At 38.5% G+C, this 13,250-nt stretch overlaps 1 protein-coding gene across 2 annotated transcripts in view; it reads left to right on the top strand.

Moving 5' to 3' along the window:
• LOC113078060 (zinc finger protein PLAGL2-like) overlaps nucleotides 1-13,151 on the top strand; it is a 34,250-nt gene extending 21,099 nt beyond the window's left edge. Inside the window, exons 2-4 of one of the 2 annotated variants that reach the window (XM_026250341.1) lie at nucleotides 5,932-6,008; nucleotides 6,119-6,536; nucleotides 7,532-13,151. In XM_026250341.1, the coding sequence (XP_026106126.1) occupies nucleotides 6,229-6,536; nucleotides 7,532-8,978 (1,755 nt within the window). In that variant the 5' untranslated portion in view covers nucleotides 5,932-6,008; nucleotides 6,119-6,228 and the 3' untranslated portion in view covers nucleotides 8,979-13,151. Of the gene's footprint in view, nucleotides 1-5,931; nucleotides 6,009-6,115; nucleotides 6,537-7,531 lie in introns of both variants that reach the window. The other variant, XM_026250340.1, reaches the window with a different exon arrangement.
• Nucleotides 13,152-13,250: the final 99 nt, after the last annotated feature.

Here is a 13,250-nt window from a genome sequence, read left to right as displayed (position 1 = left end):
AGGTGTGCATCACTTTTAGTAAAATATGGTCTAATTCTCGGTTTCATTTTTAGTAAGTCATCACCCATAATATCCAGATTTCATTGTATGACTCAAGGGGTCATACTGTAACTACACCATTTTATAGGATAAAAGCACCGTTCTTGAATTATATTGCGTTCAAAGTTTGCTGCTTTAATTTTTTCTTTTATTTTAAATTCCTAGTTTTATTCAACAGGGATGTATAAAACCGATCAAACGTGACAATAAAAACATTATACAGAAGATTGTATTATGTACTGTATTATAATGATTTCTGAAGGATCACGTGACACTGAAGGCTGGAGTAATGAGACTGAAAGTTCCTTTGCATCACAAGAATTATTTATATGTTTAAATAAATGAAAATATTAAAGTTTTAATATTTTAAAAAAATATTAGTTTTTTTTTTATTTTTATAATATTTCACAATATTACTATTTTTATTGTATTCTTGATCAAATAAATGCAGCATTGGTGAGCTATAAGAGACTAATGTAAAAACACGAGAAGATTTTACACACAGGCAGACTTTTGATTGGCAGTTCGTTTATACATCTCGTTATATTATAATAGAGTATTAATTAAAAACTGCTTCTGAAAGTACCATGCACATGAGCAGAGATTGTGGCAGCCAAGCATCTCCCATTGAATTTAAACGGAATGCTAATGGTTAGCTTTCTCCATGCATTAATGACATCTTTAAAGAGACAGTTAACCTAGAAATGAATTTGCATATAAATAATGCATATCTAGATTTGAGAGCTATGACTTTAAATACTTTTTAGAAGTGATTCACAAACTTTCATGGATTTCCTCACTTATATCTGTCTTACGACTGCAAAGGATTCAAGATGTAGTGCGTGAGTTTGTTATATAGAGCGTTTTTATTGTGCCTTTTTGTTTATGGTCCTTTTTGTTGCTAGTCATCCACTTTCTTTTGAAGAATCACACAGTGCACTTCACCACTTCCCTAAGCGATCGTGAAGAATGAAACGCACCAATCAAATCTGTTCTAATGAGACAAACACGAGGCAGATGAGGTGAGCTGGCCTGCTGTAACGGTCAACCGCAGCGGGGCTAAGTATAGCTGCGTCTCCCTGTGTTTGTGCCCAGGCTGGTGCATGTGTTTAATGTGGAGGTGGGCGGAGACTGTGGCCACATCCCGTGCTGGTAGCCAGGACCAGTGCAGTGTAACTGTTGATGGTTTGGCAGGCCTTTACCTTGGAGGAGAGCTTTCCGCTCTCCACGACCCCCGCTAAGATTTCAGTACAGTCCAACCGGACACTGTTTGAGGAAGTGAAACCTGTCCGTCACAGCAAGCGCCACAGAGAGCACCGCGTGGGTGGGGTCACAGAAGTGTGACCAGAGAGATTGTCGAACAGCTACGAGTGTTTAAAAAAAGTGCGCTTGAACATAAACACATGCTGATTTGTAACTACAGGTCCGAAATGACTTGGACAAAGTGCGCATTGTGCTTTTTCACCGGCCCTCAGGTTAAAAGTTGTCTTTGTTTGTGTTTAAGCCCCTGAACGTGAAGATAACACACACACACACACACATACTCTCTGTCCCCCGCAGGTCTCATATCTGGCATCTCCTGTTGCAGTTGCTCCCCCTTCTTCCTCTGCCTGTCATCCCTTGTCAATGTGGTCAGTAAAGCATGACTAGCCATCCTCCCCTCTGGAGTCTGTGTGACTATCACTGACCGAGAGCTCTTTCTTTCTTCTCTCTCTTTCTCTCCTTCCTCTTTCCTTCCTCTCTGACATTCTTGTCTGTCACCCGCTCTCTGTGCCATCTGTTGCTCTGCTTAACTACCACACTCTCGTAATCTCCCTCGTCTCCCTCTCTCGCGCGCGGCTGTTGTCACTTTAGCTCAGTATGGTGAACTCACGGAGCTATTTTTGGTAACTGAACTTCTTTTTTTCCCGGAACACGTTGAGGGTCGTGTGCCTCTGTGTTAATAAAACCCTCACAGACGTGAGACTTGTGAAGCCTGAGACTTGGGTTCACATAGCCATGTCTGTTTTTCTGCTGAATAAATCTCTCAATTTTAGCGTTTTTATTGGTTTCATGTATTATTCATCTCTAATTTGCCAAAGGACTGAGTACGGTATATTTGATCTTGCCCATAAGTGACATTGATATGGTTTGCATGTCAAATGAAATATTTTGACTTTTATTTTGTGATTTGAGTGAATAGATTCTGTTTATTGGAGTGCAGGACAGGTGACGTTTGTTCATGTGTGCAGATCAAATCAAATCATCTTTCTTGTTCGGAAGTCCCTCCCCCCTGGTGGAAGTTCACCAGAAGTGCACTCAATGACCTTTTGATATGCTCTCTGATTGGGTAGATGTTTTACAAACATTTGCATTTTTTTAAGTCACTCTATGGCAGGAGTAGACAGTCTTAATTTCAGCTGAAATCATTTTTGTGTATAGCTCCATAAACACGCATTCAAGAAAAGGCACTCCAGTTCATTCTCTCTCTAAATATTTTGACAATTTTCAATGGAAACAAGATATTTAAGGTTTTATATACTCTTAATATTCTCTCTATTTCTCTCAGTAATAGAGTATTTTGCTGGAGTCAATATTCAATCTATGTATTTCAATAAAATGTATGTAATACTGCAACAAGAGTCATACTCTGTACATAATAGCTCTTAAAGTTAATCAAAATAGTTACATCATAGAAAATGATTCTGCCAACTTTGTGTAAGCATCTTGTAAGCTTTATTCTTAGTGATAGTTTACATGTAGTTGAAAAAGAAAGAGTTATAGTGATAGAAAATTATTTTATAATGTTTAAAGTGTGTACTGTGAATGTAGCAATGAGTAAATTGCATTGAATCAGGTGCAGATTTACAGGTAGTATTATAGCCCAAGAACTGATATTTTGCATTAAAATTACGTTTTCAAATTACCACAGTATTGTGTACAGAGTTTTGATTGTATAAAAGGTCTAAGTTTGCCATAAGAGTGGTTATAAAAATAAAAATTAAAAAAATAAATTAATTAAATTTACAATAGATTTTCTTTTTCCCTCTGTGTGCTATTTTAAGTCTTCTGAAGATTTTTAGTCATTTTAGGACATAAATTTGTTTTTTTTAAGTTTATGATACATACAAAATGGCAAATGAACAAGTTGAGCAGACCCATTTTAAATGTCTTAAACTACTATGTACTATTAACATTGAAATACGGTAGATAATTTGTTCAAAGTACTTATTGTGTAAATGCATGTTTTACGTTGTACTTAAATTTAATCTTTAATTTCTATAATTTCACTTTTGAACCAATTTATTCCACCTAATCCACCCTAAAACCTAACCAAACCACTAGACCTGTCCCTAACCCTACCTGTATCCCTCCTCAGTAACAGCGTTTTGCAATAAAACATGTACACAATAAGTACATTGTATATAAAACTATATTGAAACATATAGTAGTTAAAGACACCTGATATAAAGCGTTTGATTTAATTAGCAACACTTAAAATTCAGTTGAGCGGAGCAAAATATTTTATTGGATAATCATAAAGTGGTGGTTAATGTTCCCTTGAGTTGGCAAAAAATGGCTATTTCTGTGGCAATGTGTGTTAATTTCATTGGGTGCAGATTTCTTATGTATTTGTAAAAGTGTATTTGACTCTGTTTGTGACATTGAATTAGCTGTTCTCTCGCTCTCTGCCTTCGGCCAGAAAGGGTTAAACCTGCACACAGGAGGCAGCATGGTGTACACGGTGACCTCTGACCCCCGGGCCAGAGGAATGTGAAAACCCTTTAATCTCAAAACAAAACCTCAGACACACTCACCCAGCCAGTATGGATGGCCAGTTCCCCCCTCTGTGGCAGCATGAGTTTGTGTGGCCTAAAGAGAGGAGGGTCATATAAACTGCACACCCCCACAAACTGATGTGTCAAACTCTAATGAAACGCTCAAAGACTGTTCAGATTGCATGGGTACACTCGTACGCTAAAATGCTCGCGGTTTTGTATTGGGTAGCTTAGGATAGTAGTGTTGGATTTAGTGTCAGAAGTGCAAGTCAGTGTTTATTCGAGTGTGCATACAGCATGTTAGATGTGCTGTGTGACGGATGGGGTGTATGCATGTGGAATGTTTGCGGTGGAGAAGCGTGACAATGGCGCGGGGCTTCCTGGAGCAGCTGAATGGAGTAGTGTCACCCCCTGCAGCCTCCCCGCTGGGTGACGACTGCAGCAGCGCCACACAGCTGTCACTTCCTCTTATCCACATACATATGGATAAACATACTCCTTTAAAGTCAACAAGAATTGTCATTTGCAACTTGTTTACTTATGTAGGGTTAGGGTTAACCCTAACCCTACTCTAACCCTAACCAAATATCTGAACAAAACAAGATAATCAGTGAGGAAAAAAATATCTTGGATAAAGTTTATCATTGGCGATTGGATTGGATTGGACTTCTTTTTTTTTTTTTAAATGTAAGATATATTTTTTTTGTTGACTTTTTTAAAAATGTAATGTATTCCAGTGATACCAAAGCTGAATTTTCAGAATCATTACTCAATGGCACACGATCCTTTAGAAATCAATCTTATATTCTGATCGGCTGTTTTCAGGAAACAGTTTTTATTATTATCAATGTTCCAGATAGTTGTGCTGCTTTATATTTTGGATTTGGATTCCTTGATGAATAGAAAGTTCAAAAGGACCGCATGTATTTGAAATTAATATTTTGTGAGATTCCAAAAGCCGTTGCTGTCGCTTTAGAGCAAATTAATACATCTCTGCAAAATAAAAGTATTGATTGTTGACCTCAACAAATTAATTAACAAATAAATACTTATTTATTGTTTGGTTATGAAATCTAGTGTACTGTATAACAGGAGTAACCTGTGTTTGTTTGTAAGTGTTTACATTTTAGGCTCATGTGACTCTTTGTTTTTGCCACATTAGAAACTGTGTGGTCAGCAGGGATCAGGTGGATTTTGAACTCTAACCAAAATGGCCACTGACTAGAGGTTAACTCACGAGCGATAGAGAGATTAAGAAAGAAACAATACTCTGTATCATACCAAATAATGTTCATTAATATTAAAGCAACGTGATGCATCCTTCAGGAAAGGGATGTTAATACATAATACTCCATACTGATGTTAAATGGATGCTTGTGCCATGGGGTTTTACTCAAGTATACATTTTTCTGTGAAACAGGTAGTGCTATTTAAGGGCTAATTTATTTGTCATCCCTAGAGGCAGCTTTGTGTCTGTGTTTGCTTTAGGATTACAGGAGCCTTACACCGTTTCATAACACTGGAGAACATGCACACACATGCATGACAGAAAATGCATGGACACACAAACTTACTTTGTGCACCTCAATGGTTGATGAGAATACAGAAGAGAACAACTGCCGACTGCTGTGTCTGCCCAATTTATTAACAGTTTTGTACATTACTGCCCTCTAGCTAGCGTAGTGGCATTGGAAATGTGTTTAGATTGGTTACAGTATGCCCACAGGCAGTTGCACATTTTACCCATAATGTCAGATAAATAGTGCTTTTATTGTTGTAAATTATATTAGAGCTTATGTGTCTGTTGATCAACCATGAACATTAAACAAAAAAACATTTATTAATCTTGATACATGTAAATATTTATAAATTCTTATTTGATTTATTATCATGTTTGTAATACATAAATATTGTTTGTTGTCAATTCTTAATTCAAATAATGGGACAATATACAACTTGTGAATCTGAGTTCAATAAATGATCTTAAAGTATTGTTTACAGTTAGATCAAGTTAACTAATGTTAACAAACCTTGTTCTAAAGTGCTACTTTTAAATATATATATATATAAACTGAAATCAGATATTTGAAGTTAAACACTAATCAACGTTTTATGTTTTTTATTTCTATGAAAGGGTGAAGATAATGATGAGCACTATCATCATCTACTCCGCCTCAGTCATGGCAGGTGGGACTGGATGAGAGTGTGAAGGTAAACAAAAAAGACATACATGTGTGTAAGAAAAGACATAAATTGACATGCTTAAAAATGCCTGCTGTTTATTTTTTTTTTTTGTTGGTCCCATGTTGTACACATAGCAGACAATTTCGGAGCCTGCATCCCCTTAAACGTTGCTGCGATATCGAACCAGAGCCTGGAAGGCAGGGCAGCCACGGCCGAGTTTCAATGGCAACGGCACCCTAGGGCTGCCATGGCAGCATCTGCCGCCGATGCCCCACACCATATTGCCACACTGACGCTGGAGGACAAGGAACAACGAGGCGCCACCAAAGTGTTTGGAGGTCCCGCTGCAGGGAGGACAGAAAGAGAGGCAGAGAACGAGAAAGAGAGGGAGAGGGACGGGAGAGGCAGTGGGAAAGAGTGTTTGGTGTGCGGTGCCCTCTTCAGCTCACAGGACAAGCTCCGGCTCCACGCGTTCTGTCACACAGGAGAGAAACCTTTCCACTGTTCCCAGCCCCATTGTCCAAAGGCTTTCAGCTCCAAATATAAGCTCTTTAGGTAGGTGCTACTTGCATGTAAAGGCCACAGTATACTTCAAGTTAAATAGAATAATTAATTTTTGTAATGTCGTTACAAAAATGCGATTTGTCCAGGGCAATTACATAATAGGTGGGAGTGAAAAATCTTTGAAACGAAGAAATGAAAACATGAGCTCCGTCCCTATGATCAGATGCTTCTCTTCTCTCATTGCTGTCATTTTTTTTGTATGTCTGTAGTGTAAAGAAGATAAGTGCACAGGATTCTCAGCTAAACACTACTCTCAGTAGCACGGCTAGCATTGGAAATTGGTTTGTTCTGGGTTAAAATAGTATAAAGTACAGGAGTGTAGTCCAATCCTGTTCCTGGAGAGCCACTGTCCTGCAAAGTTTAGCTCATATCCTAATTAAACACATCCGAACAAGCTAATTAAAATCTTGAGAATTACTGTAAACTATAAAGGTAGCTGCCTTAGAGCTAAACTCTGCAGGACATGTGTCTTCCAGGAGCAGGGTTGGACACCACTGATAAAATAGTTTATACTTTGGAGAAGGGATGTCCAACCCAGCTAATGGATGGCCAACTTCCTGCAGAGTTTAGCTCCAACCTTAATTAAACACAATTGAACCAGCTGACTAATGTATCAAGGATTACTAGAAACTTTCAGGCAGGTTTGTTGTAGCTGGTTGGAGCTTATCTATGCTGGAAGGTTTTCATCCAGGAGCAGGAGGTGTCCAGTCCTGTTCCTGGAAGGCCACTGTCCTGAAGAGTTTAATTCCAACCCTAAATAAACACACCTGAACTAGCTAAACATGGCTTTACTAGGCATACTAGAAACAGCAGGCAGGTGTGCTGAGGCATTTTGGAACCAGTGGCCCTCCAGGACAAAGTTTGGATACCCCTACTTTAGAGTGTCCCCTTGCAATCTGATATGAGCATAATGAATACAGCATTTCAGTAAGACATTTCCAATGTGTCAATCTTTAGCTAAAAACTATTTTTTGTCTACTTTGTAGGCATATGGCCACACACTCCCCACAGAAGACTCATCAGTGCTCATTTTGCGAAAAGATGTTTCACCGCAAAGATCACCTGAAAAACCATCTGCAGACTCACGACCCCAATAAAGAGGCTTTTAAGTGTGAAGAGTGTGGCAAACACTATAACACAAAGCTGGGCTACAAGCGCCACATGGCTATGCACTCAGCCACAGCCGGTGATCTTACCTGTAAGGTGTGCTTGCAAAGCTACGAGAGCACGCCTGCACTCTTGGAGCACCTCAAGAGCCACTCAGGCAAGTCTTCAGGTGGTACCAAGGAGAAGAAACACCCCTGTGACCACTGTGATCGTCGCTTTTACACCCGAAAGGATGTTCGCCGACACATGGTGGTACACACAGGACGCAAAGACTTCCTGTGCCAGTACTGTGCCCAACGTTTCGGGCGGAAGGACCATCTGACACGGCATGTCAAGAAGAGCCACTCGCAGGAGTTGCTGAAGATCAAGACAGAGTCTCCAGATATGTTGGGTATACTTGGGTCTGGTTCTCCACCTTGTGCTGTGAAAGAAGAGATAAGTCCTATGATGTGCAGCATGGGACCCACCAAGGACTCAATGATGGCAAAGCCTTTCCATGGTGCCACCCCTTTTCCCATGGGCATGTATAACCCTCATCATCTCCAGGCTATGTCCAATCCGGGTGTGGGCCACCATCACTCACTGGTTCCAGGGTCTTTATCCACTTCCATGGGAATAGGTTGCCACATGGAGCCGCCATCATCACTGCACCACCATCACCCACATCATCATCACCTTCACCACCCTCATCATCATCATCACTCCCCACCTCCACATCAGCAACAGTCTACCCTACAAAATCAGCAACAGCAGCACCCTCAGCCACCGCCCAAGTACCAGCTCGGATCTACCTCATACCTGCTGGAGAAGCCCCTGAAGTTGGAGATGGAGAGTTTCCTGATGGATCTACAGAGTGGACTCCAGGTACCTCCGCCACCCTCAAACGACCCCCACTCAGCAGCGTCGCCCAATAAGGAGGGTATGGAACCTTCGGCAGGATTGTCGGATGAACTTTGCGGGGACACACTCTTGTCCAAGAGCCCTGCTGTCATTGAGTCTTTGTGTGCTGCTAACATGGATTTTTCTCATCTTCTGGGCTTTCTTCCGCTCAATCTGCCACCCTACAGTGCCCCCATGAGTTCAGGAGGACTGGTAATGGGTTACTCCACCATTTCTTCTTCCTCCTCATCGTCAGCATCTTCGCATGCTGCCGAACCACATGCTGCCACAGCTGCAGTGCCTCTTACCTCTTTGCAACCTCAACCTCAGGAGCAACCAGGCTCCAGTGGGGGTCTCAGTCTTGGGTCTCTGCACCCACTCCCACCAGTGTTCAGCTCTAGCCTCAGTACGACCACTCTGCCTCGCTTTCACCAGGCCTTTCAATGAGGTCCCCACCCCAACCCTGGCCTGCCACAGGGCCTCAGGGCAGAGGAGCATTAGTGCTCCCCCTAGGGGTGTGGAGGTAGAACACTTGAACACGTAGAATCCTTAACAAAAGCGCACAACAGCTTTTAAATGAGCCTGGAGGAAAACAAGCATATGAAATATTATGGAGCTTTTATTTAGGCTGTCTGAATTTTAGCTATGATTTTTTTAATACCCTTTTGAACCTCTCCCACCATCCCCTCTCCTAAAATTGTGTAGTTAGACAGCAGCATCAGTAGGCCACAAGGCATGGTACTGCATACTTTATAAAGTAATAATATTAGTAGAAAAAGATTAATGTAGAGAAGTTAATCTGTCTTTGAGACTCTGAAAGACTAGTTTGAAGTGATATATGAATTTAGTTTTCTTTTCCAAATGTGAGGCCTGACTTAGCTCTGTTGTCTCTATTCTGTTAAGCTTAAAGTCAGGTAATAGTTGGTTGCCCTTAAACTAAAACCGTCTTCATGGCCAGGAGTGGAAGAATTAGTGAAGGAATGAAGGAGTGAAATGGGTTTATATCTGATTCAAGACTCAATCAAATCCCTATTATTACAAATTCATATCAGTGTTTCAAAAGCAGTTTAAGAACAACGACTGTGTACCTGATTAGATGAAAATATAATATAAAATGCGCTCCTCCAGAACTTTTGGTTACAAATACAAATTTACATTTGTTGGAATGGTGAAATAACTAGTTTTTATGTCAGAGAAGCAGAGGGACTGAAAGTAGAAAGGCAAAGAGGGTTAAAACAACTGCACACTTTGTTCATTTGGTACAATGTGAACACTGACAGAACTAAATCAAAAGAAATTTACATTAAAATCTTACAGGTTTACAATTTATTTCAAAAGAAGCACTTTGTTTACAGCAGAAGGCACTTGACCTCTTTGGGTTGACAAGGTGACCCACTGAAACCCCCTCCTCCCTTTCCCAACTCTACCTTCACACTTCCTGAAAAGAGACTACCATTACACACACACACACAGTTCAAACATCCTCCAAGTACTTTTGAATAATCCACAGCAATCCGAGTCTCTAAATGGTTTTCCTCCTTCCAGCACTCATTTTAAATCTCCTACAACTATATCTCACTTCCACATTCTTCCCGCCAGATCATGATATAAAATATATGTATTTTAAGAATAAAAAAAAGTATTTTAGTCAGGTTTATATTTTAGAGAGACGTACATTTGTAATGATAACCCTGTTATATGTGAATGGAAAAAAAAGACAAAACAAAAACAATTTTCTTTTGCAGTGTACAAAGTACCACATCAAAAATATATATTTTAATTGCTTCTCAAGTACATTTTGTAATTTAGATAGTTGTATAAAAAAAAAAATTGCTGATGGATTTAAAAATAAATGTCTAGCAGGTTTACAGAATTATGTATCTTGCATCATATTGAACAAAATGAAGTATTAGCTTTTCCCTATAGCTTTTCCTGTTCCTTGTTTTTCCGTGTGAGTCAAAGGAGATGAATAGGATGGGATTTGACCTGCATATTATAGACTAATAGTGGCATAATCCAGTAGAATGGACTAGTCTTTAATCTTTAGAGCAAGTACTAGAGGCCCAAAATGTGATCCAGGTTTCAGTTTGCATGTTTTTTTGTTTTTTTTTTCAGTATTCGATCAGACCTGACTGATGCTGTCTATTTGTGTGTTTGGTTGTACAGAGCCTTTGGTTTAACCGCACTGAAATGTCTGAAACCACAATTCCAATTGCTGTAGGGTCAGTTTGGATTTACGAAAACAGGAGTTAAGAGGGGTTTTGTCATATAATCTCTTATAAATTGCCATCTCACAGTAAGTGGACTGCACAAGTTCTTACCAAATAATCATTCATTACCAATGGCCATGTGAGGAAGAAACAGATGACCAGCAGTACCAGCAGTCATTTTCTTTCTCTTCACATAATCCATTTTGGGTAAATCTATTCTGTGTCCACATCTGTGTGTATAGTGAATGTGAATATCTCCCAAGCAGGAAAGACCATAGAAAGGTAAAAGTCCACATCACAAAACTAAGACGAAACAATATTATGCTGCTCTTTGTGCTGTGGTTGCCAGCAACCATAGACCACTCTGGAAACATTTGAAACTGCAAATGATCTTTTAGCAGAAAACATGCACAGTAGTACACATGTTTGTCCGTTTTCTCTGTTCTTCAGCTGCTTTGATTCGAATGAACATTTTATGAAAAGGGTCTGAAAAGAGACACAAAGAAGTCACCAGCCTGGTCTTTGACATTCAAAGCATGGGACATTTGATTGGGATATTGCCTAGTCGTTTTGTCATTATATTAATTCTGTTCGTTGAAACAGGACCTCAAAACAACACAACGCATCACCTCATTTATTTGTTTTTGTTTGTTTGTTTGTTTGTTTGTTTTTTCATACAAAAAAGAAAAAAAAAAACCTGGGGAGAAGAAACTTCTTTTTGGACAATTGCTAACTAAAGAATAATTGAGTTAGTGTAGCTTATACGGTAAGAGTGATTCTTTTAGAAATAATTGTTTCATTAGAAAGCAATAAACATCCTGCATTATCAGTGGGCTGATAATGATTCACAGGCATTCATGGATTCTTGGACATTTTCCCAACAAATAATAAAATAATAATAAGAATTAAAAAAAAAAAAAAAACATAAGGACATTTAAAATGAATGGAACTGGACATTCTAAATGTGTACGGACAAAATTATAAAATTTATTAAAATAAAACAAAACAATAGAATTGAACATATTCTCGTATTAGGCTTGAAGCTATCAAAACTTTTTTTTTTTTTATATATAGATATAATTTATAATTTATTTTTAAGAAATAGGAGGATATATGTTTAACAACAAAATAAGGCTTTTGGCAATTTTTGAGTTTGTCCTCCCTGGGTTTTCTGTGAGCTGATCTGAATTCTAGCACTTTTAAACCTTTAAAAAAAAAAAAAAGAAGAAAAAAAAAGAGAGTATTTTTCAGCCTTGTATGTTTATATGTTTTTAATTTTGTATTTGATCTTGTATGTGCCATTAGTTTGATGTGTAGAGTGTATTCATCTTTATGTGAATTGTTTTTTTTCCTCCTCTCCCAAAAGAGTAACAGTATTTTAGATAGATTTTCACTAATATTAACTGCATTGGCCCTTTTCAAATGTTGTCTTGTCATACATATGAGGAAGTCATTTAATCTTATTATAATAGATGTTAGAGTAACATGCTCAGAATCAATCTCAGAATTCTGAAACTTGATCAAATCATCAATGCCACAAACAAAGCAAAAGCCTTTTCCATCTCCATCTATAACTGTTTTGAGGTGTTTTCAGTCAGCATTTATAAAAGCAAGCTGGCAGGTTCAACTGGTGGGAAATTATTCCCAGCTCTCTGCCCCCCAAAAAAGCACTTTTGGTTCAAATGAAGTTTTATATAATAACTACCTGCGCCACATCTGATTTTAGTTTTTTTTTTTTTTTTTTTTTTTAACCAGCAAGACAGATTAACCAAGTTAAAATGATCTTTTCCTCTCTTGTATCAATGCACTTGTCTTTTATTCCCCAAATACTAGTTGGTACCTATAACAGAAATGTTAAGGGAAATTATTAGGTAACCAAGCTAGAGTAAATCAAAACAATCGGACTTTTAAGAAAAGGAAAAATGATTCGATAAAATGCTCTTTCGGCTTTTAGTGAGAAAATGGGTACGTCCGCAGAGGACAAAATCCACTTGTAGTTTGATATATTTTAGCTTAATGTAAGTCTTGCATTCCAAGCTTTTTATGTAACTTGTTTAGCAATATAGTCCTTCTATTTTTAGTACTTGCTTATTACCATGACTTCTGGAAAAAAGGTGAAAATAAATAATGGATTATTCATCCTTACACTATTTTATATAACATGGAGCTGATGATTGACAGGACGAATTGTAAAAAAAAAAAAAAGCATAATGGCAACAAACAGTCTGCTTTTTTGTTACACAGCTCACCTGCGATCAGTTGCTGCATTGTAAAGTTGACAGATTTGTATATTGGTTGATCCAAAGAGATGACATTTACAACAATCCTATTTACTTACTGTACAGTACATTGTACCATTTGACTTGTAATGTGTTATGTTAAAAATGATTAAAAGACAAACCCACGGTTTCATATTTCTGGCGTCCTTTTTTTAAGCGTCTGATTTCCTGTCTGCAGTGGTGAGAGAGGGTGCGAGAAGAAGCGGGCTGGTTATGGCCGAAAAACTGCC

The sequence above is a fragment of the Carassius auratus genome, unplaced genomic scaffold, assembly GCF_003368295.1.
Source record: "Carassius auratus strain Wakin unplaced genomic scaffold, ASM336829v1 scaf_tig00024134, whole genome shotgun sequence".
Lineage (NCBI taxonomy): Eukaryota > Metazoa > Chordata > Actinopteri > Cypriniformes > Cyprinidae > Carassius > Carassius auratus.
The sequence above is the reverse complement of the archived record's forward strand: the minus strand, read 5'-3'. Positions and strand labels throughout refer to the sequence as shown.